The sequence below is a fragment of the Falco rusticolus genome, chromosome Z (assembly GCF_015220075.1).
Source record: "Falco rusticolus isolate bFalRus1 chromosome Z, bFalRus1.pri, whole genome shotgun sequence".
In the NCBI taxonomy this organism is placed as follows: Eukaryota; Metazoa; Chordata; class Aves; order Falconiformes; family Falconidae; genus Falco; species Falco rusticolus.
Window position 1 is genome coordinate 2,655,043 of NC_051210.1, and position 26,116 is coordinate 2,681,158.

At 37.7% G+C, this 26,116-nt stretch overlaps 1 protein-coding gene across 1 annotated transcript in view; it reads right to left on the minus strand.

The window, feature by feature from the left end:
* EDIL3 (EGF like repeats and discoidin domains 3) overlaps positions 1 to 26,116 on the minus strand; it is a 267,679-nt gene that overhangs the window by 128,707 nt on the left and 112,856 nt on the right. Inside the window, exon 4 of the mRNA XM_037373731.1 lies at positions 13,276 to 13,404. Within this exon, the coding sequence (XP_037229628.1) occupies positions 13,276 to 13,404 (129 nt within the window). The remainder of the gene's footprint in view (positions 1 to 13,275; positions 13,405 to 26,116) is intronic.

The following is a 26,116-nucleotide window of genomic DNA, read 5'->3' on the forward strand; positions in this document are numbered from 1 at the left end:
AAGTGGACAGTGAGGTGGATTAAGAACTGGCCGAATGGCTGGGTCCAGAGGATGCTGATTAGCTAGGAAATGTCCAGTTGGAAGCAGAGCACTGGTGGTTCATCCCATGTGTCAACACAGGGGCCAACGCTTTAGCATCTTCATTAACAACCCAGACACTGGAACATCATTGCTAAGTTTTGTGATGAGAAAACTTTGAGGAGTGGGTTGTGCTGCCATCCAGGGGGACCTCAACAGGCTGGAGTAATGGGCTGAACAGACACCTCATGAAGTTCAACAAGGGGAAGTGCAAAGTCCTGCCTCTGTTCCTGGGTAGGAACAACCCTGTGCACCAGTACACACTAGGGGGCTGACCAGATGGAAAATAGCATGGCAGAAAGAGACCTGGGGGCGGACCAGAAGTTGACCATGCACCCTTATGGTGAAGAAGGGCAACAGCTTCCTGGGCTGCATTAGGCAGAGCATTGCCAGCAGGTCAGGGGAGGCAAGCCTTCCCATCTACTCAGCACTGGGAAGACACAGAATCACAGAATGGTTTGGTTGGAAGGGACCTTCACAGATCATCTAGATCCAGCCCCCCATGTTTCACCCAATCAGGTTTCTCAAAGCCCCATCCAGCCTAACCCTGAATGCTTCCAGGCACGTGGCATCTGGAGTGCTGTGCCCAGTGCTGGACTTCCCAGTACAAAAAAGGTGGTCTTTCTGGAGTCAGAGCAGTGCAGGGCCATGGTGACTAGGACTGGAGTATCTGACCTACAAGGAGATGCTGAGAGAGCTGAGATTGCTCAGTCGGCAGAAGGGAAGGCTTGAGGGAATCTTACCCACATGTATCAATATCTGATGGAAGGGAGTAAAAACAAAAGAACCAGACTCTCCTCAGTGGTGCCCACTGACCAGACAAGAGTCAATGCGCTCTGCTTAAAATACAGAAAACTCCATCTGAACACAGTTACTTGCAGTGAAAGTGGTCAAACACTGGAGAGAGGTTGTGAAGTTTCAATCTGTCAAATATTCAAAACTTGAGTGAACACTGTCCTGGGCTACCTGCTCTGGCTGATGCTGCTTGAGGATGGGAGTTGGACCAGCTGATCTCCAGATGTCCCTTCCAACACAAACAATTTTGTGATTCTGTGATATATGTATATGGTATATACGCCACGTATATAGTATGCATTATTTGTGGCAAATAAACTTATCTGCTAACCACTTATCAATTATTTTATCTTTTGGAATATGGTAATTTCTTGTCTCCCCTGCAAAGGTGAAGATGAACACCACATCTCCCTCCCCATAAAAGATGTAAAATGTGTATAAAGTAGTTTTCTCACATCACCCATGACTGTCTTGTACAGGAAGGGAAGTATTTATTGCATTGACTTCTGTCTCCGTCTGACTGACAGCTCTATTATCTCAGGGCACATACACCCTGGTTGCTCTTCATGATTCACAGGGAGTTATATGTCCTGCACTAAAAACACCTCTCAGAACTGGAACTTGTATTTACAGCAGCTGGCACAGGCAATGTCACCTTTGCTTGATGATCACATCAAATAAGACCTATCCAAATAGGTTTATGCATTTTCCACAGCTATGTTTAGCAGCTAAGGAATTGCCTTCCAGTCTATACATATAATCTGTACCATAACTTAGGGCCATGGGCAGTAATCCCTGTAACAATCTCTACTATTGCTGGTAAACGGGAGGAGGTTGTTCCTCTCTGTTATTGCACTGAAATAATGAAGTCAGAAATAAATACTGTAAACTCTGAATTTGAGATTCACCTTTCACTTTTTTCCTAATTTTGGTGTACATCTTCAGCAGTATTATTCTGAAGCTGCCTTAAATATTAAGTATGACTGAGAAAGAAAACAGAAAGGACAAGGAAAAAGCAGACTAATTTCTTTCTAACAATGAAAACTACTGGTGTGGAAGAGAATATTGCTTTTAAATAAACTCTAAAAACTACATGAGAGTAATGATTGTATGCATAAACAGCTCTGATAGATACATGAAAGGATCACACAGAATACATTTTCAGAACCAGATGCCTTACTGACTTGTGTAGAGGATAAAATGAAATCTGACACGATTACAAAACTTACCTATTATTTGCAGGTAAATAGCAATTTAAATTCTCTTTTATGGTGTAATGCATACACATCTGGACCACAGAACGTCAATTCACTGCTAAGGCTTTTTGTAAGGGGGCACGAATGGTATCATTTTTGCTCATTCATGGCCAAGGACAGATCCCAGCAGAAGCCCTTCTGAGATAATAAGCAACCAGTGAAGCCCTGTGCACTTGGGCAGAAAAGTATCACAGTAAGAACTAATAAGCTCCTCTGGAAAGCCTTAGGAGTATGTATGTTTTTATTAACAGCTGTTACCAAAAGAGGCTGTATCAGTTTCAGCATTACATCTAATCTGTTAGAGACGCAGAGCTGCCAATTCCGCCTTATTTGTCCCCGTGTGTTCCTGTCTCCCCACTTCCCTAGGACCTAGCACTGGCTACATTTAGTGACCTGATCCCACCAAAAATCCCTTCTTGTGGTCAGCTTGTACACTTCCAGGCAAGCCTGCTAAGATGATTTAGGCTGAAGTCTGATGGGGATATATTCTCAGGGAAGATGGGCATCATTGCTATTAGCAGTATCAGGTAATCACACCAGAAGATTTAACAAAATTCAGGCCAGATCATAAGACGGCAGAAAACCAAGTGCCTCTCATGATATCAGGCATTAACAAGTCATAAGAAAAGGATGAAAACAAGATCTATTAATTGTTTCCAGTGTACTTGGAAGAAAAACAGGCACAGACAGGTTATGTCTACGTTTGTGAGTAGTGTGGTTTCACAGCATTATAGTTGTAGAGCGAAATGATAAGAGCTGAGGACACAATGTCTGCATGTCCCTACACATAACATACCTCAGGGATGTTTCCTCTGAACAAGTCCTAGGCTGACCGAATGCCCATTTACCCACTGGTATATACGTTTTATGTCAACTCTTACTGTGTACATGAGGAATTTTAGACTACCAGACTATTTTCTTTTTATTTTCATCTCAAAGAGATCCAGTTCTTGTGCTCTGAGACTGCTGTCACATGAAGCAAAGTACAGCAAGTGGAGATGATCAAGAGATTTTCTTTAAAAATGCACTCCTGATTCAAAACTAAAACACTCATCCAGATGCCCTACAGAAATATTTGTATGTTATTTAACACTTCAGAATAAATGCAAGCTAGAAGAATATCCTGGGTATTCATATGCAAATGTGACAGCATCGTGAGTTTTGCTTGAGATATTTTATGAATACAAAGAGAATACATTTGTAATGCAGATTGGTATATACTATTGGACTATTATCTCATTATATTGAGCTACAAGTGCAAGCACAGTCTTTTCAAGTTTTGCACACACAGGTAAATGGGTCTGATGCTATACCCTTCTCTCCCTCTGTATACTGCTTACAGATAAACCCACTGATCTCAATAGTTTACCCACATGAATAAATACTACTTATAATTTTAAAAAAGCACCTAGACTACTGAATACATTACTGGATTTTCCTTCTAAATAGTTCTTTCGCTCCTTCGAACTGTTCACTGGGTCTGTAGTATAAAAACAACACCTGATGACTAATTTTTTTTCTTTGACTTTTTTAAAAAAATGCCATGTGAGTTGTTCAGGTTCCAAACATTAAAATCATCCATATAATTTTCAACCAGTTCAATGAACAATGGAAATACAAATATTCTATATAGTAATAGGGAAATGCACAGCTGTGTGCCAGCATGAGTTCCTAACACAAATACAATGTTTTAAATCCACAACCTTGATACACCTACACACACAGATGGTTGAGCACAGTAGTTCTTACAGCAGAACAACAAAAAGAAAAGGAAAATAAAAGAAGAAAAACATCTAAATTACAAACCATCTTTTTTCTAACAGCTGCTTCCTATGCAGACGGATCGGACTGTGTCACTGTAACAAAATTGTAAATGTTAAGTTTTGTCTCATTAAATAATGAGATTTCATTTCAAGATTTCATTTATCTTCATTATCTTCCCCACAGAAATGTGCTGGTATATCCGTAATGAATCTGTGAATGCAACAACTGAAAGCAATCCTTCCTTTAAAGATGCAGTGTGGCTGTATTGATCCTAAACTATCACAATGGCTGAAATTGTCTTATAGTTTGATTCATTCACCTAAATTGGCATAAAAGTGGAGAGAAGGAGTAAAGAACAGAGGATTTGTTCAGATCCAGTTTTCCTGTGTTCTTCCTCTAACCATCCACAACTCTGTTGTGGTTCATTGATTGTTCTCTTAGCTGGGACTGAGTGCACCCTCATCAAGTTTGCAGATGAAACCAAGCTGAGGGGTGTAGTTGACGTGTTTGAGGGAAGGGATACTGTCCAGGGGGACCCTGACAGGCTTGAGGAGTGGGCACATAGGAAGCTCGTGAAGTTCAACAAGGCCAAGCGCAAGGTCTTGCACCTGGGTCAGGGAAATCCCCATTATCAGTGCAGACTGGGGGATGAACGGATTGAGGGCAGCCCTGCAGAGAAGGATTGGGGATACTGGGACATGAGCCAGCAATGTGTCATGGCAGCCCAGAAAGCTGATTGTATTCTGAGATACACAAACAGAAGTGTGGCCAGCAAGCCAGGGAAGGCGATTCTCCCCGTGCACTGTCGTGGGGCCCCAGCTCTAGGACTGCACCAGCTCTGGGGTCCCCAGTACAAGAACAGACCTGTTAGAGTGGCTCTTCCTGCACAGGAGGGCTAGAGGAACGGTCTGAGTGCTCGAACACATCTCCTATGGAGAAAGCCTGAGTGAGTCAGGGCTGTTCAGCATGGAGAAGGCTCTGGGGGCACCTTACTGCAGCCTTTTGATATATGAAGGGGGCTTATAAGAAAGGCGGAGAGAGATTTTCTACCAGGGCCTGCAGTGACAGGACAAGGGGTAACAGTTTTAAACTGAAAGAGGGTAGGTTTAGATTAGATGTTAGGAAAATGTTAGGAAAAACTTCTCTATGATGGTGGAGAGACACTGAAACAAGGCTGGATGGGGCTCTGAGCAACCCGGTCTAGTAGAAGGTGTCCCTGCCCATGGCAGAGGGATTGGGCTGGATGATCTTTGAAGGTCCCTTCCAACCCAAACCATTCTGTGATTCTATGATTCTATGATCTATATAATCTACTGGGTCAGAGTTGCAAATATTAACACATTCAACAATAATAATTCCATACTGATGTAATACTCTGGTTAAGACACTGTCTTGAGGGTTTCTTCTTGATGCACTTCCTTGAAGAAAAGTTATGTTAGTGACAATTTGGGAACACTCCAATGTTGTAAGCCACTTAGCAGTGCAAGGCTGTGTCCAAGAAAGCCAAGGATACCGCCCTCGGTAACAAGCACTCTTTGACTGTTGGGAAGGTGGAGTCATATAAAAAGCTGAAAAACAGGCTCATGCACAGAGTGTATTGCTTGACTATGTGAAAACAACAAATGTGAAGCTAAAAGTTTACAATAACAGAAAACAGTGAGAATCAGTAATGCTTATTTAAAGGACCACAAACAAACAAGGTGAGTTTAGGTTTTCCAATCACTGTTACTCCATTTAAAGTCTGTTTTCCTTTGCAGAGCCTTTCTATGCCAAATCCGTGCTAAGAGAGCACTGAGAACACTCCCATGGAGAAGGCTAAGACTGAACAAAAAGAAGATGGGCAATCATCACACTTCTGGAAAGCTGCCAAAACCAGAACACTGAATTTGGGAAATGAAATACAGAAAGCAAAGCAGTAAGAAATGCTTATTTTCTCAACTCAAGTTCTGAAAAGGGAAGGAAAGAATAGCATTTAGATGCTACAAAACTACCTTTTCCAGTGAAGAAAACAATCCTCTATCACTATTCGTAACAGAACTGAAATGAACGCATACTTCTGGTAAATATGAAAGGGAACCCGAAAAAAGAGAACACATACGAATAAAATGACAATGAGGTCCTACATAATTGCTTTTGCTTGTTTGAATGCATAATCCTGAAGGAAACCAATTATATTTATATAGTAGATACTGGGTGGAATAATGCAGTTTTAAGTGATAAAGAATAAGCATAACACATTGAGAGATACTGAATTCACTGTTGCTGGTCTTATCCAAGCAAAAGTTTGAATGATGACTGTGTCAGCATGCCTTTATCTGAAATATCCTATCTGTTTGAGACATTATATGTAAGAAATATAAACTCCAAACTCTGGTATGACAGCTTAAGGAAAAAAAACAACCCATGAAAGTAGGAGTGGAAGAGACCAGATGAATCACAGTGTCCAGTTCCCTGTCTGTTCTACTGAAGAACCTCATGTAACTTCTGAAACCAGTCATCCTTTTCTTACAATATTTACCTGTTACAAGATGAGCATAACAGCACAATCCATATATTCTTCTGCATTCTTATTTCACAAAGCCATGTAAGACCATTTACATACTGCTTTCAGAAATGCAGTCTAGTTCTTGAAAAGGGAATCTGTGGGTTTTTTTGTAAAAGTGTTTTCATGCAACATTTGCAAGGCACTTCGCTAGTATTTTTGTGTAATGTATTCAGGAATATAAACAGTCATTCTCATTCTGAGGAAACCCACTGAAAAGGCATATTATAATATTTATGTTATAAAAGAGAGAATGTGTAATGTTGACATTACAATGGGATATCTATTACTGAATTTAAAGAGATCATTCTTCATTCAGTATTTATTATTAATTCAAATATACAGAGGAACTTGTATGTGTAAAGTATCTCCATATGTTATGAATGCAGAACATGAACAAATTTAATTTCTTTCACAATCAAACAACAATTCATGTATTTCTGGAACATTACTTTCTTTCCGCAGTAAAATAATACTAATCTTTAAGAAAGACAGTAATTAGGGGAAGAGAGATTTACCCTCCTACAAAAGATGCTTACAAAGGCTACTGAAAACCTAAGTGACTTTTATACCATAGAAACACACATCTTAAAAGTACCATTAATTGTATAGTTCAGTCAGTGTATAGGTCATAAGAAATCCACCCCTCTGTTCAATATCTCCATAAAATCCAAAAGCAATTGGGAAGATCTATTTCCTCCCACTATGACATCTTATGAAAGAAACTTAGGCATCAAAGAAGGCAGCTTAATAAAAGCCTGAGCTCAACATCCAGTTCTGGCTAAAACAGGAAAAAATGAAGGGAAACTTCCAACAAAATGTGCATAAAGAATATAGAAAGTGCTGTAAGAATCTTCTACCAAATAAATGGTACAGCTTTGTCTTCAGCACAGGTCACTGCCGCAGTAAAATATATTACAGAACAAAAAAGGTTTTGAGAAGGCCACTGAGAAAACATTTAAAAGTCCTGGAAAAACTCTCAGGTGAAACAGAAAAGGAAACAATTTTAACTGTTTGCATAGGAAAAATATGCAAACATGGCAAATATACACAAAATAATGTGGTATGCAGAAGGCACTCAAAAGCTGCTTTTCTTCTAGTCTTATATATAATACACAAAGAAACATTTAAAGATGCTGAAAGACAGCAGGTTTGAAATTGAAAAGGGATTTTTTTCAATATACAGCATAATTAGACTGAAATTCGATGCATCAGGAAATTGTTACGGTCAGTAACTCAACAAGAAAAAAAATGCTATTGGAAGTGTGTATGAATGAGAAGAATAAATAATGCTATATAAGCAAATGCTAACAAGAGTGAAACAAAATTAGAGGGGATATTATACTTCCTACCTGGTATCTTAAGCCAAACTCTGGCTATTACGGAATGAAATAAAATCTTAAAGTAGGGGACAAGTTATGGCCGGTCATTTCATGGCAAGGGTATCTTGCCTTCTGAGAAGTATCCAGAGTTGGTCTGTTATATGAGATTTAATGCTCCTTCTCTCTGGGCTTCAGGTAGTCTTAGCTCAGTCACCTGCTGCTTTAACCAAGATATTTATTTGGATTTCAAGGAAAACAAACCCTTAGTTCCAACAGCCCTAAAATTGTTGTCACTGTTGTTCAATCTCACCACACATTTGTTGTAAGAAGATGCATCACCAAAACTTTCTCAGTTTTCAGCTGGAAAACCCATGATTTTTTCATCTCATTAGAACATTTGTTTTTCCGGGCAGTTTCACAAAAAAAAAGTTTTTCTGGATTTCTGTGAAAAATATTTACTGTGCTTCCAAACCTGGTGGTTCTGCCATTCCTGCACTCCCCTTTTTGCCCTCTTACACAGTTTCCATTTGAAGAACAATACTTTATTGATTTTACTTCCAACAGCTTTTACTGGCTGTTTGCTTTTTTTATTTTTTATTGGTCATCTCTCTTAGATGTCTTTCAAATTACCCACTTTCTCTTATGTTTTAATTAAGCAAAATTCTGGAAGATTCCCAAATGAGCAATGGTATATCCTCCCTCACTCACTTCTTATCTAAGCAACTGGTCAGTCACAGGAATATTTTTCAGACTTTCAAGTCTGAAAGTTCAAGAATAAGCATCCTAGGACATACTTACACATGTAATTACTACTACTATACTATATAGCTTATTTCTACTCCATTATATAACATATTGCTAGTATAATCTGTTAAAACTATGCATACAGCTAATTTCAATGAAAATTAACACACACACACACCCCTCCTAAATAAAAAGGAACATCTGGGTTAGATTTAGAACTCCCCAGACAGATATTTCTCCCCAGAACAGAAACCATAGCGAGTGTTTATCAGCAGAAGCATGGGATGAACATCTGGTATGGTGCAACTGCATGTACCCTAGTACATTAAATTTGCCCACACAGCTACAGGGACAGCTGGCTTGGAACAAGCTGCATCTGTGTGAGATACAGTCGGGTTTAGCCTCCAAAACAGGGCAACTGCATGAAAACCACCTGTGGGGAATGGTTCTACCACCAGACTGTAGCCAGGATTGTTTTAGCAAGAGCCGTCATTCATTGTAACACACAAAATCCATGCCACAGGATGTCCTACAGCTTCCTCACACATACTTCTAGTAGTTGGTAACTAGGATTTCAATTTGCTGGTAGAGCTGCAGCTGTACATTATGCAGCATGTCAACTGGCCACAAGTGCATGGCCACTGGCCTTTCTAGTTGCAGCCCTTTAGTTAAAAGCCACTGCGCTATGGGTAGTGGGATCAATGCCTCAATGTGCCATCAACATGTGAGCTGGGGCTCTGCCACGTGGCTCCCATCTGTGCAGTTTCCCAATACATGAATGTGGCAGATGTGAACACCACAGACCATCTAATGATGGGGAGGTGGAAAGCAGAGAACTCTTTACAAACACTAGGAAGGGCTTGCTTACATTATTAAATGTTTTTAGTTAATAACCTTTATTCTTGGAGTGCAAGGCATTTAGTTATGGCTGACAGAGTTAATGATCGTCAGGATATAAACCCATATCCAAATCAAACCCTTAAATCTGAACTTTTCATTGGTTCAATCTTGATCTTTTTCTGGTTGGATGTCTGTGTCATTTCAGTTGGGTGGCAGCCAGCAACCCACACTTCGACACATATTGTTACTAATGCCTCAGTTCCCTACTTTTTCAGCGGGCAACCTCTATCTGACAATTGCAATAATGCATATTGTCTATATCTCTTAAGGTTATGGATTATTTTTAAAAAAATTATTTATTTTGGGGGTGTGGAAAACCTCTCCATTGTAGTCCTGGGTACTTCCATGGATTTTGACTAGTTCTGCAGAACTGTATTTGTTCTTGTGAATGGGCACCACCACCACAGAATACACCTTCATCTTCCTGGGCCTGAGCTGTATGCTACTTTCAGGAATTTAAGTGCTCTAAGTTACTCTCTGGAAGAGCTGCTTTGTCATGTAGTAAGACCGTAGGGAGGCTTGCATTGCCTCAAGGCAGTTCTTGCAGTCAACTCCTCTCTCCTTGTCACTAGATACTGTCAATAGCCCACTTGAGAACCAGATTGCCATACATTAACAGCATGACAAACTGCAACCTGGACAGGAGGAATCTTCATACCGAGCAGATAAGCAAATGCCTCTTAAATAATGGAGGAATATTTAAAGAACATACTGTTCTTGGGTATTACCACAAAAACGTGCCCAGGTTTCTACCTACATAGACCCTCCTACCCAAACATTGGTTAGTTTATGGCCCTGAAATTGAATACTTTTGTTTCCTTTTTTCCACTGGGAAATAAGAATCTTTTCAGACAACCACTGCCAATTAATATCCATTTTGCAATAAATCTAGAATATATAATCAGCTAATGATCTCTTTTATTATTTACATATTAATTATTTACATGGGTTAAGGTCAAGGAATCTCAGAAGTACTGACAGGATGTTTGTTGAGGCGAATGACAGAATACCATCTTTAGGGATGTATCTCGACTGCAAAATCAATCACCTACCTTAATTGATTTAGCAACAGAATATTAGACATGAAAGAAATCCAAGATAAAAAACTTTGTACAAGAGAAGTATAATGTGATTTTTTGAAATCCTAACAGTTTAGATGAAGATACGTTTCTTGCAATGAGGTCATTTTAATTTGCCTTTTTATGATGGAACCACTTTGACAGACTTCTTACTTGATTTACAGTGAGTTCAGAATTGAACTGCTAAACTTCATGAAGCAGAGGAATTTGTATCAAAGGGACTTTGTGAATTGAGCTAAAAGGATATAATATAAAAGAGTTATATTAGTCCACCACTGGAAGTCACATACTTTTTCCTGACTGCATGGACCTCCTCTGTGACACCCTTAGAGACCCTCTGAATGTGTATATATTGTATATGGTTTTTTACCACATCTTAAATCAGATTTTATGAAAAGGACTGAATTTCATTATCCCCCAAAGAATGAATAACTGTTCACATAAACTTGTCTTATCTCAAATCACTCTAGCTGCCTTCTTGGGTTCTAGTTTCCCCACAGTGAATCTGAATCACCTGTGTGAGGGCTCTACTTTATTTTGAAATGGGTAAAAACACACTTTGCTAATTAGCAGGATCATTAGCTCACTGTTACATACATGAATATTTTCAAAAGCATACCAGGGACCCAGCAAACGACTATGATGAACCACTCCAAAATGTATTACTGTATGTTTTCTTTTTTCGTGAATTAGGTAAAAAGATACGGTATTTTCTAGACAGCACATGTTCAGCATGCATTTTGTTTGACAAAAATTTGTGGTGTTAACTCACTTCATTCCATCCTTGACAAAGATTACCTCTTTTGACATTCAATGGAAGGAGAATTGTTGCACATCGCACAGGCACATGATGGAGCATGCCTGAGAACTTTAGGCCACAGAAGTGGTCTGCCTGTACCCTCATTTACAGCGGTCACAGACATGAAAGCAACACTTGCAGTCCTTCCACTTCTGCAATGACTTTTGCTTCGCTTGTCAGGTGGCAGGCTCGTGTAAAATGCATGCAAGTACAAGGAACAGGGTTGGGAACCACAAGGTACTGCAGTCACAAATTAGCCCAGGTACAATTTTGAAGGTGGTACGACTCCCCAGTTACAGCTAGACATAATCTTGCCCGCTCTCCTGGTCTTGAGACCCTTGAACTCCTGGCTACATGGTTTAAAGGCTGGCAATGACTATTCTTTGCCATCACAATTACACAACGAACTCCATCCCCCATCTACAGCATGAATGCCTTCAGGATATGATCATAAAAACGAGTCAGTATGAGTGTTGCTGGCAGTCAGCTCCGCTACACGGCCATCCCCAGAAACGGGGCTAGATGGAACAGATCCCAAAGAAGTGGATAATATTCAACATTTCCATGTTCCAAGTGGAAGAGGTAGACACAAAATTTAACTAGATTAAGTTAGGGGGCCTGCCTGTTACCTACATAATTAACCGAGATTGAGAGTGTGCACAAAAGTAATGAAATCGAATATCCATATTCAAGTCTTTGGAGACATTTTCCATTGAGTATATGAAGGACATAATGAACACAAGTAGTTATTTGAGCTGGACTGTATTGGTTCCTGACACTTCAAATTATAGACAAGTATCTAAATGGAGGACTTAATTAAAGTAGACTGGATTTAGTGCTTATTCACTCTGATCTGAATGAGTGGATTTATCTTTTATGTGCAAATGGAACTGGACTCTTGACTGTTTGTTTGAGTTTTTAACCTTCTAACTGAGTAACAGTTGGCTTTCCAAATGCATCAATAACACAAGATTTTAAGAACCATGCTGTGCTTTATTGCACAAAATAAAACACAAATTTGGCACATGGCTTTCTCCTTAGGCAGGCACTTGTTCTCAGTTTTATACACGAAAATTAAAACAGCTTCTATTTAAATGACAGATAATGCAGATTTTGTTTATAAGTTAGAACATGGTCTGATCAGTCACTTGCAGATGAACACATAGCTTTTACGAATTCGTTTTGATCACACAGAACTTCTGATGACATTAATTGAGAAACATGGACCTTTAATTTTCACTATGAGCACAAAAAATGCAACATCTATTTAGTTCTTAAAATTTTTGGTTGGTGAAGTGTAGATCTTACTATATAATTCCCCCACGAGATATTGTTGAAGTTTCAAGATTTTTTTTTTTCCATGTGTCTAATGGTCAGTTCTGTAACTACATACACTAGGATACTGACCTGCTGTTCCCAATCGTGACCTGAAACCAGGAAAACCTCTTCAAATAAATAATATTGATTAGAAAGAGGTCCAGATACTCTATTTTAAAGAGGATTAAACATATATCTGATTTAAGTCTGGAACATCTACCCTTGAATTTAAGCATTGTGATTCAAATAATTTATTTGTAACTTAAAAATGCATAAAGAAAGATCTAGAAGACCTATTATTCACAAATTTCTTCTCAGTTATTCTTTCCACTTTTGTCTAGCATTAATCAAAACAAACCTACAAACAGTTCTAAGATAGGAAGAGATCACTGCTATTTCAGATACGCTCTTCCATTAAATCCACGCTAAATGAGGTTAACTTTCCTTACCGTGCTCTAGAATATGCATAGAAAATGTGCACTGTTTTGTCTGGTAAGTTGGAAGTAATGTCATTTTCTGAAGGCAGTAGCAGTTTTCAGTAGTATTAGCTTGCTCATCATATAAAGGCCAAAGACTGATATACTTCACAAAAATCAGGTCTGATATTAATCCTTAATATTGCAAGCAATAAAAAGGCTCCTATCTATAAATATAATAAAAGTTACCATGTGGAACTTACTGTGCTGGCAGTGAATCCCATTAAATCCCTCTGGACATTTACAAACATATCCTATGAATGTGTCACCTCGGTACGCTTCACTAATTTCACATATCCCACCATTATGACATGGATTGGGAAGGCAGGGTCCTGTGAGATGGAAAAAAAAGAGAAGTATATATACGTACATAATAACAACCATAATAATTTCAGTCATTTATATTTCTTCATTAAAGAAATAAAATCCCTTATGTAGACCTTAGTATTCTACTAACTCACTAAAATGTACCCTTCACTTAGTTCAGATAACTTGGCAGCACAGATTTTTATGAACAAGAAAAAATATAAAGCATGACACTACTCATTAATCACAACATTATTTTTTAATGTAAGAGAAGGCAGGAGACAGAGAAGCTAAATCTTGCTCTCCTATTAAAGATAACAGGCATTCTAACTTTTATACCACTGAGGAAATATGTATTAATCAAATGTGCCTATCATGTACAGTGTGACACGTACGATATCCCTGAATAATCACTGCATGTCAAGTTAGTACTTTGAGGACATCTTTGCTATGGTTTTGGGTGACTTTCTGAATACGTGACTATCTGGGACAGCAGTCAGCAGCTGCTAAACCAACTATTCCTTTTCCACGGAGTGCCTTTTTAGCATATCCATTCCAAGCTGATTTCACAAAGGTCTTCTGACTAAACCACCCCCCACCCTCCAACTAACCACCTGCTACAATACCTAATATTTCAGCAGTGAGATCTAATTTGTTATGTTTGCAATGACTATACATACCTTTAAATAACAGCATCTTTGGAACTGAGGTCTAAAGGTTATTCATTTAATGGCACATGTTAAAAGCCTTTTACATCTTATAATCTAATATTACCTGTAACCTACCTCTAACCAGAAGAAAACACTTTAGCATTTTGATGGGTTTTGTTTTTTTTTTTTCTGTTTCCAATCTCACTTTAAAGAACTGGTGATCACTGACTGGAAAAACCTCATGTGCAAGTTTGTGTGTGAAAACATTTGTGAATTCAATAGTAAGTATGTTATCTGCAAAACTTGCTGTGTACACAGAAAGGTGTTAATCTTCACTTACTGAAATGTAATGTCATAATTATTCACCCACTTAAAATTGTATTAAAAAAAACAAAAACAAAAACAAAAAAACCCCCAACATAACGAAACTCAGAAAATAACTTATTTCTACAGCATAATTTACTGACAATCAACACTAGGAACTGAATGATTTAAACTTAAAGGAGCTATAAGCTTAATGTTTCTCAGGGTCTGCCTATTTATGTTTTCAATTACAAATCCAAGGTTTGGCAGATGCTCACAGCAACAGCACTCATTCAGAACATCACATTAGTGAAAACTGCACTCTCTAAGAAAATACTAATTTGCAAAATATAAAAATTAACAGAATGAGAAGGTTGTCAGAACACATTCCCCAGCTATAATTGCCTGGGTGGTTATAGCAATTTGAGAAACTATCCATGTACACATTTCTATTACAATTTATGCCACCAGTCCATTCCAGGACACAATCTGGCAGAAGTTACACTAGTGTACCTTATTAAACATGGGATATGTCTCACTGAATCCAATAAATAAAAGACATGAATATATAGAAGCTTATTCTAAATGCAATTAGTAGTAAAAAAAAGGCAGAAATCATGAAGATGAAAAGGAGGAGACTGGCTGTTGCCCTTTTTGCCTTTCCCCAACCACATTCTGCATTACACTTTAAATGTAACGGTATGGTACGCTCTTAACTCCAGACTACATATATCACTCCTTTAACTGGGATAGGAAGACTCATGGTTTTCAAGTATCACAGCTTCTCTTTTTATTTATCCACTGTAATATTTTGGGAAGAAACATGTTTAATAAACTGTATTTTTGGTCTCCCAGTGAGTATGAGCTGTGTATCTGTCTTCAAGTCTCTATCAGAGTGCTGCAGTTTGGGGATTACCTGCAGGTAGCCTCGTATGTTAATTATTTCCATGCAAGCGGATCTCTGATCTTCCAAGAACAATAAATCTTTTAATAATTACTTTCTCATTTTGCTTGCTGCTTTCTCCATATGGCTTGTTAAGCACATGTTCAGCATACTTTCATTGATTTGCTTTAGATTTTGCATTTTCTCAGATCAGTCCAAAGTACAAAGGCTTAAAAGGTCATGTGAGGTGCACAGTAATAAACAAATCAGTGCATGCCAGTATTTCTAACTAATCTTAGCCTTCTACCATGCCTTCCTACCGAAAAAAAAAAAACCACACTAACAATACAAACACTTTTTTTGCCTGATTATAGTTGTTATTTCGTCAGAGACATATAATAGCTGTACTTTCAATCTAAATGTTGAGTAATTTTGTTTTCTTTTTTGTTTTGTTTTGATTTTTTTAATAGAAACTGGTAGTTCAAAAATTTTGATTTTTTTATTTTGATTTTGAGAGCAATGAAGCATCTTAATTAAATGCAATGAAACAAGTAAACAACAATCATCTAATTTTCACTGGTTAACATTTATTTCCTAAAAAGGACTTGGGTTAGATTCATCTGCATTCTAAAAGAATGAATGATTGAAACTTTAAAAAGCCTGTATCATCATATCTTGTTTCTTCTAATTCTCCAGAGGACCATACTTACTCTAAGTTCATATATCTTCAGAATATTTAAATTGCATGAACTCTCAAGCATGTGATTTTTGTTATTTTTATGGAGTCTACAGGATCCCTGATGTGAGTTATGCAGGTCTGAGTGTCTTGAAGGATCTGGCCCTAATCCTGCCATCATTCCATTTAAGCATCAAAAATGGTATGTAAGATCTAGGCACTGCTGCCTGATGATAAGAGCTCCCAACTAACTTCTATAGGGATTTATAGGCTTTTCAATAACATTGCATTGAATGCTGGATAATTAATTCCCTGACAATCTGATTAATATTCTCGGTTACTCAGATCTATAGCAGCAAGTTCAAAAACATCCTTTACCAAAAAAATACAAAATCAAACTCATCAACTAGTTTTCAAAAAACAGTGGACTTCGGGGATTTGGTTTTTAAAATCAATAGCAATGTAATGCTTTTGCAGGTAATCTTTAAGTGGTTTCCAACACAAAGAGAACAACAACATTTGATCAATATTAATGAGCAATGGAATTCAATGGTATGCTTTCCAGGCATTTTTATCCATGTTCATGTAAAATAATGTCAAAAAGATTAATTGTGCACGCAAAGTAATAGATCTATTCACTTTGCTGTTCTTTTGAGTCCTTCTTAGTGCAGTTCCAGTGGTATCAGACAATCTAAGTTAGTCCAAAATACATCATTCTGTTATTCAATTGAAATCCCCTGCTGTTTTTGAAAAAATATTGGAAGTTAACTTAAGGCATAGCAGCTTTTAAAATTTTTAGATGCTCTTACTAAAATCTCTGAGATTTTATAGATGGACGAATCAAACAAACACATCCTCAGTAGAGTTACAAAGAGGCTCAAGGCAGAACTATGTGTTCTGTTTTCTTCTTTGACAAGTACAGTCAACTAAAACTTCACAAACACAAAATCTTGTATAGTGCAATACTGAAGTGTTAATTCGATATTTGAGAGAAACCACTAGTTTGTCTACAGCAAGAAAAGCCAGAAAAGCAAGAAGAGCATCGTTTCACCAATAAGACAGCAATTTTTGACAATGGTAATATATACAAAGAGTGAATTAGCCTATTTAGGAAAACTGTTTCTTCATTTTGTTTTGTAAGATATTCAAATTCTTTTGAAGTAATAGGAGTGTTCAAATGCCTTTCTACATTTTTCCCTTGACAGTCTGGAAGAAATGTATTTTTTAAAATACATAGTCTTACTTTGAGCTTCTTTTTTTTTTTTTTTTTCTTCACGGTCCTCCATTTTTTATGAAAATCCAAACAAATAAACAGAAAAAGCCTAGAACATTAACAATCGTAAAGCACATTTACATATATGTATGTCAATGTCATTACCTAAAATTCTGATTGTTGTCATTTCAATTATTTAGTTTTACTATAGACTAGCTGTATCTATATGAGCAAGCTACACACTGCCATGGGAAGGGATGTGAAGAGCAAGAGGGCTGATGCTGAGGACCTGGTGCCCAGAGCATCCTTCCTGAGAAGGGGGTGGCAGAGCTACTCTGGTGGTAGACCAACTCTAGCCTCTGTCAAGGCTTTTTATCGGCTTAGGTTTGTATCTGTATGTGTGCGGTATGACACACATTACTGTTTCCTTTAAGTGTCCAAGATGCATTAGAATTAAAAAATAAATAAATAAATTATTACGTTTCCAGTGCATTATCAAGATGTCTACAGATACTTTGCCAGGCATTTCTCTGATAAGCATTTACCTAGGACTTAAAATGTGACAAAGGCCAACTCTGAAATACAATGGCTAAGAGTGGAGCTGTGTAGCATTAGCTTAGCAATCTCTAAGATATCAAAAATTTCTTATTTGAAATATCAGCTGTAACAGGAAGAAAAAACAACCGACCAAGCCCCTCTCAATGACTTTCCCTTACCACTCCCCAACTCAGTGACAGCCATCTGTAAAACAAGCCATTTCTCATGTTTCCACCATATGGCGTAAGCATTTTTTGTCAAATATAAAATTTGCTTCTGCTTTGGTGGGAAAGACATAAAAAAATAGCAGGCAGTTACAGGTGATGTAGTGAAACAATAAGTCTACATCAATCACACCTTCCTCAACGGTATGATTCCCCATACTCAAAATGTGGTAGCTGCTGTGCTGAAAAGGAAGATGAACATATAGTAAAATCCATCATTTCTTACTAAGCAAGATGAAATTAGGAATACAAAAAATGTAAGAGAAAAAAAAAAAAAAAGAAAAATAGACTCCAATGGAGTGATACACACCAAAAAATCACATTTTAAACCAGTAAAATTACAGGCAGTGCAAAACAAATGCTAATGATTTTGACAGTAACTATCTATCCATCTCCTCTTCATGTAGAAATAATGCAACTTTAATGAAAAATACTAAATTAGATATTGACCTTGATATACATCAAGATGAAGACACTGTTAGCTACAAAGCTAATTGCTTCATTTATCTTGTGGAATATTACTGAAGTAGGACTAATAGATAATGTTACTAGACTGATACAGTAAGCTCCAAATCCCATCAAAACAAATATTGGAGTTATCATCCAACTAATAAAAGGTATCAAAAGATTTTACATTTCATTGTAAAAGAAAAATACTCTATAGTTGCTTGTCTTCATACAACTAGCTTTTCTTAAGTCCCTCTTGGATCTACAGTCAAATAGAGGGTTTTTCCCCTACTGAAGTTAAAAAGTTCATTAGAGATCTCTCACATAGTTTTAATATCAGTAGTTTGAAGTCTTTCCCCACCTGTGCTTTGGTAACACATAATACTTTAGATGATTCGCCTGTGAAAGCAAAGTCTTCAAAATACGCTGAGACAGAGCTCACATAGCAAGAGCTCTTGTATTTTGAAATGAGTACGTGTAAAAGGAGCCAGTGGCACATATGACTTCTTCCATATTCATAGGAAAAGAAGAATTAATCTCTCTGATTCTGCAGCTAGCAGAATGGCACAAGCTTCCCATGATGAAGTAGTTAAGGATTATTACACCACATTAGGCTCAGTGTCCAGGTAATCCAGCACCCTGTCCCGGCTGCTCATCAGTCCCTGACACCTGCAAACCATGTTTATACCACCTATATATGCACAGATCATACACCACCTCTTTTTTCAAAAGTACACTGACCTTTTTCTTTCCTCATCATTCTTTTAAAAACTCAGTTAAATGGACTTTTGAATGGTGTGCCCCTTCCTATGTGACCTTATAGATTTCAAAGTCTGGCAGACACAAATCCGAAATATAACACAGTCCAATTCGGAAGAGACCATCTTCCACAGAGACACACAAACGAGCATTCAAAACCAGCAGGAATGTCCCTATAGGTTCTGACAGAAAACTGCTTTATTGCAGAAAAAGACTGGGAGTATAACAAAAGCTTTTGAGGGTCTTTGATCTTCCTCATATTCGCTGCTTTGCTTATTAATTTAGTATGATTGTGCAAGGCTTACCTGACACAGAAGCTGGTTTTGAATATCCCCAGCTGTGTGCCTATATGGCAGTCGTGATACTTCAGAGACCATTTTAATAATTTGACAGAAATGATTCTGCATCTGCTGAATCCTGGCGATCATTAAATCATACTGAAACACATACTTAGGTCTCAGCCGATCTACAGGTTCAAGCACACAAGCATGACATATCCATTCCAGCAATGCACCGTAGGGAGTTAGGTCTCACTAGATCGTGTATGCCAAGCCTGTGCACCACCTTTGTGGTTAAGACTAAGCTTCTGCTCAAGTATTTTGTAGATTTCACCTGAATTTAGAAGAAAAACTACATTTTCCCAAGAACACTCTTGACATAGCTGGGTCAGAAGAACAGCAAGTTCATTCACTACTTGAAACTACAGCTACATCTCAGCTGCTGCCTTTGTAGTGCTCAATTTTGAGGACATTTGGAGACAGCGTTCCCTTGCAGATGACCTTCAGCCAGAAGGGGCTGTAATCATGAAAATACTTTCTTCTAGTCAACATGCTCATTCTGCCACTTAAACATGAAGCCCCTTCAGTAATTAATGAATATGCTGTAGTCCAGTACTTGCTATTTCTCATCATAGATTTTTGTTTGTTTGTTTTCACTTAAAAGTCATTCTGGGTTCAAATTTTACATCAACATGCAAATATTTTAGGGCCCAACTCCCATTATACTGGTGCATCATCAAAGAAAATGAGAGAGTCCCTCAATTTAACAAAACCTATGGAAGCTGAACATGATGTGTTTTGAACCACCTCATCTTTCAAGTCGTATGAAATGCAGTAAGAACTTCTTTCTGCCCACCATATTTGAGTATTTGTAAAACAAAGAGGAATAAAAAAACTCAATACAAACCATAATAGCTCCTACATATCAATATATTTCATACAATTTCCTTTTCAAATTTGCCACTGTTGATTCTATTTTGCTGTTAGGATACAAATGAATTTTGTATCAACAAATATTCATTATACCTACAGCTTGCTATTTATTTGGTTATTTTAACCTGAAAAGAACAGGCTTTGCAACATCATTTGCAGTTCATGTGGAATATTGATAATATTAATTGATTACTGTACGTTATTTCAGTTAATGTGTGAAAGTAGTAAAAATAATTAGCAGTTACACACACCTTCATCTCATTAACATTCTCAAAATATCAGCTTTAAAAAAAAAAATAAAATTCAGCCTGGCTTATAAGTGAATTAGTACTGTATTAGATGCTATCTAACTATACATTCATTATAAACTAATGGCACTGATCCAGACTTAATTGCACTGTGATTAAATATTTATCTTGTTTTTAATGCAGCAAATGAAGCGTGCTGATTATAATGATCAAGGTGGCTCCATCTGGATGCAGCAAAAGCTAAGGTTCACCCCTTGAGCTCAAAATGCTTTAGGTCATTTCTACACATTTCCCTCTAATTCTATTCTATTGCAATTCTAATTCTATTCTGTGGAGTTCTGTTACAGAGGAAAAATTTGAATTGATGGTCCAGCCATCTACCAACCTTTTAAAAAGTAAATAATTAGAATATTCTCTGGCAAGATGCTGTTTAAACTTGATGGCTATACGGTGCCCTTAATAAATAGCCTTAAGCTTCTCACCTAACCCTTCCATCAACTGAGAATGACAGAATACCTAGATCTGAGGCATGGTCAGCATTAGCAGGCAATGCAGTGCTACTACACAGGGTGAGACCTGAAAATGCCTCAGAAGCTGGAGAAAGTGTTCAATACACAACAAGACATTTTCCCCAGGTTCTTCTCTCATTTCTTCTCGCACTCCTCACCCTCCAAGCTTCAGAACTTTCTTTCCTCATTTTTAAAGCTGTTTTTAAACTCTTTATAATCACCTACATATATGTTTCTGAATAAACCCCACAGTATTCTTCCCCCATTAGTTATCTCATAAACCTAGCAAATTAATGTCAGATGTATTCAGAATCGTTTTCACAGGAGGGTTTTCTCTTCCCAAAGAATACCTGCTTTGTTTACAGAAAATCCAGGGTCAGGGCCTTTTCCTTCACTTTCTCTAACTTTACACTCAGGCAGCAGCATTGCGATTTTTTTCCCAGGTGATACTGTTTCTGTCACTGACTCCTCCCACGCTTGCTGAACCAAGTGTGGGGGCTTGGTTGCTGCACTCCATTTTTTGTGATTTACTTTGTATTATCGTTACATTGAGATTAATTTTCCTACTTGTATTAGAAATATTTTCCAAATCTCTTTTCAGTTGATTCTGGTTCACATCAAACAGAAAAACCTCTGCAGATACAAAGAATCTTGCATTTTGTAAAAATTCTGCTGGAGGACTGCAAAGACTTGAAGAATTTTGTATGTTAAAATATTCACGGAATTATTATAGATTGGGATGTTCAAAAGACTCAGTTCAAAAGTGTAGTTCTGACAAAAATAATGGCTACAGGTTCTACATTGAAAAAAACTCTCCAAATCCATTCTTTATATAGTTGAAACAAATCCATCTCTGTATTTACTGCATTGCTCTGTTGCTTAAGTAAAATACATCCGGCAATAAGGAGCCTATACATAGTTTGTACCTAATGCAGAACTTCACTGCCAATTGGGATTTCTGTGCAACAGTGCTATTTTTGTACTGTAATCCTTGCCATCATATATGAAGACGTAAGTTTTCATTGTTTCACTGCACTGCAAACTGCCAGTGATCAGGACAGCTCAGCCTTTCTTTGTAGTGTTCCACTAATAACTGGAAAATGGAAAAAAAACTGAAAAGATTATGAGATCCTTAATTAAAACACCAAATAGATTAAAATCCAGTTAGTCCTCTTGCTGAGCATTCCAGTGGGAACTAAAAAATGCAACAGTCTAAACTTCTGCTATTCATATTTGTATAAGTCAGGTCCTAATTACTAGTGTTGCATTAATGACACAGAAGTAGCAGAAGAGAATCTCAGAGGGTGGTTATCCTTAGGACACAAAATATATTACAAAGTGATGAAAGAGAATGACTAAATGTGAAATATATATAGTCCAAAAAGGCATAAAGTTGTCCACAACAGAAACCAAGGGAAATAGACAAGACTTACGCTCCAGTAATTTATTTCCCTTCAGGACATAGGACAGAAAAAATACATCCTTTCCTCTTTGCATTTTTTCCCAGTGGTCATCAAACCCTTCCAATTTCATGTACCCTACCCTAAATCCTTTTGAATTCCAGATCCTGTCACTGTTCTCCAGCTCTTACTCCCTTCTTAGCTAGATCATCGTTCTCTTTTCTTCTCATACCCCTTTCCTGCTTCCCATTGCTCTCTTGCCAACTCAGAAAACCACACACTCCATAACCACGCCAATTTAAAATCATCACCTGTGCTTGCAGTTATGTGCCTTCAGGTTTTAAGGTGCACAGCAGAATCACTGTGTGTCTGCTTCCTTTGCACTAGCTGCATCCACAGTACAAATAAAAATTAAATAGTCTTGATTAATGTGATTCAGATGCAATTAGACATACATGGATGAAAATACTGACTTGTTTTAGTGGGTAACGACAACAACTCCTGCACAGCAATACTGGAGATTAGTCTTTTCTGATAAACGATGCCTTAACTTAAAATTCCTTCTTCTGTTACTACACAAAGTGCAGGTGTCATTATTGTCGTTCACGTACAGATCTCTGCACAGGTGAATTTTGCTTTTGGCAGAGCCTCATGCAAGGGCTGGGGCATCATCTGCAGCACTCCCAAGGCCACAGGTACGTTCCTTTACTTCCTCTGGAGCCACACACCCTTTTCAGGTTCCCACCCTCAATAGTGGCATGGGTAGCTTGTCAGACACACCAAACTTTCCTCTGATTCATGAGATTCGCAGATCTGTGCATGGGCATAATAATGGCCATATTCATCTGAGTGGCTTAAAAGATGAGGCCATGAACTAGACATAATTAACTTCCCCCCACCACAGGACAGATGACCTCAGTGCATGTTAATACTCTCTTTCCAATCTAGTCTAATCGGTAGCTGGATACAGTTCCCGAAAGCAAAACAATTGCATGACTCATCTGTTGATGGAATGGAGTCAGGCGCAGAGAAAGTTGCCTGGCTGAAAAATGTGGATGCTGCCGTTGGGTTCTGAATGACGGGAAGTAAGATCAATAGGATATGCTATGGAAACAAACCCACTGCTTCACTAATGTAATGTGTACCTGCATCAAGGATATCTGTAGCTACATGACTTAAACATTGTGAAGCAAATACTTTTATGTGGAATTTCTTAGGAGGTTGCAACACATCACCAGTACTCTGCTACCAAAATTTTAGATAGAAACACGACTTGATGACAAATACATTATATCATACCTCCTGTCCCTGTCCCTGCTCAAGGGAGCCTAAAGCAGAACACTGGCCTGACAGGATCATTGATTTGTATTTTGTTTCAGAAAATGTCCAGTTTTTCAGAGAAGATTATTAGAATGCTTTTCTCATCTAGGAGGTCAAATTAAAAAAGGAAAATTGGGAAATTCCAGGTCAATATGGAAAGATTAAGAATCCGATATTGATCTATTGTCACCCTTTCCCTTACTGTTTATTAATAAACAAATACTGTTCTGCAGTTTTAGCAGGACATAATACTGTAGAAAGCTTGAAACTAATGAAATTCATGAATAACCGCAACAGACTTGTAATATTGCTGTACAGTGTGAATTCATGCTTTGCAAATAAATGTTAAATTATGGTACTGCAGGCAAATTGAATATATAAATCTATATGCAGACCTTTCTGTTCTTGGGCTATGGCTTCCTCATTGTTGCTAGCCATTTCAATAAAACTTCATGAATTCCAAATCCTTTCTCAGATTATTTGACAGAATTCAAATAGCTTCTAAAGTATATAAAGGTATAATTCATTTTAATATTTCTTAGTAATAGACAACTAGTCATTCACAGAAGCATGTTAAATTTTCATAATTGTTATTTTTATCAGAACAGTTGTCATACAACCGCAACTCCCATGGCAGGCAGGCAGTGGAAGTTGTGTCTTGAATAAGCAATTAATTTACATTTCTGGACAGGACTGTGAAATATTCCACTCTTTTACTTACGTCCAGTCACACTGATAATTTCAACTTGTCAGTTTATTACTTTACAGCACTGTGGATCTTATGTAAATATTTTTGACATGTTTGGAAGTCTCATAGTATTTACTCATAAAGAGGACTACTGAAGTCAACAGTTTCATGTAAGTACAAAAAAAAGGGTAAAAAATAGTTGTTTCCAGAATTAATATTTTTAAACACTACAGTTGTATAGATAAGGTAACACAATACAGCAGAAGATAGCTGAATACTACATGTCATTCTTTCTTTAAGCCTAACAATGGGCATTCATGCTCTGAGGTAAAATACTGTTTATCTGAATGAGCGGGTAAAAAATGAAATGCATTTTAATTAAAGTAGCAAAGGCTTCAAAAGATTATACAATAAAAAAGAATCTATTCAATTTCTAAGACAAAAGAAAAAAGGGAGGTCTTGGCTCTGGCAAATGGTCATTAGCATACGGAAAGTCAATCTATAAGAGCAACAATAAGAATCAGTAGACATGAATGAAGTGGCAGATACTTGTTATTGCCAGAAATGGTCTAAGAAATCGCTGTATATGTGCAGAAATCCCCATATCCCTGTCCAAGTGAACTCATTTGATTAATATTTCTGTCCCTAAAGCAATATATGTTCTTTTTGTGATAAGAAGTACATCTGGATTTTACCTGTAATGTTGCTTCAATGACACTTTTTAAAAGGGCTCTTTAGTCTTGGTCAATGTTAATGGCAGACAAGCCTTGACTGTTTATCAAAATATAAATGCCAAATCTTCAACATTTTATTTCCCTGTTCAATTTAGAATAGACTGAAAGATATTCTCAGCAGTTCAGTAATACAGCTACTCAGAGCCTGGCTAGATGGTCCCTTACTGGTAAATAGTACTGACTGAAGCCAAAGTAAAGACAGTTTTGGATAGCAGGGCTTTTTTTACTTGGTAGAGTTTTGTTGGTGCTTTTTTTTTTTTTTGGGGGGGGGGGGGGGCAGGGGGATTAGTAATGGGCAGAAGAACCTTATTTGGATGGGAACTGGGCATTGAATCAGTGGCTAATGAAAGAGATTCATGATAAGAAAGACCAGATGGAAGAAAACAACTCACCTCAGCTCTGTTTTAAACCCTGCTGTTGGTCCTCCAGGGCACTTAATTCCATTTGCAGATAATTCCATTATCTGTCAGGTTTGACATTTCCTAGGCTTTGATGCACTACAAATCCACAACAATGTAATGGTACTATGCATGAACATGACGGATAGAATACTGCTGTTTCAGACATGGAGAAAAGCAAACTTGTCTTAATGCCTGTCCCTTTCACCTATCAGTTGGTTCAATAAAATACACTACCTGTATCTACAAACCCTCCCTTCCTGAACTCTACGTACCTACATCAGAAAAAGATCCTCAACCTTCCATCTTTCCCCGATTATAAAATCAGTCACAAAGGAGCCTGAATGTAACTGAAGTGCCATGTTCTCTCAGTTCAGCCATGCTCTCTGCTAGTTCACCACATGCCACAGACCTTCCCTTCGCACTTCCTCCTCTCCTTAGCAGCCATCCAACCTGCTTACGTTTAGGCACATGTATAAGTTCTTTAACACCCTTACCTAATATGGTATGAATTACTGAAAAGGCAGGACAACGATTC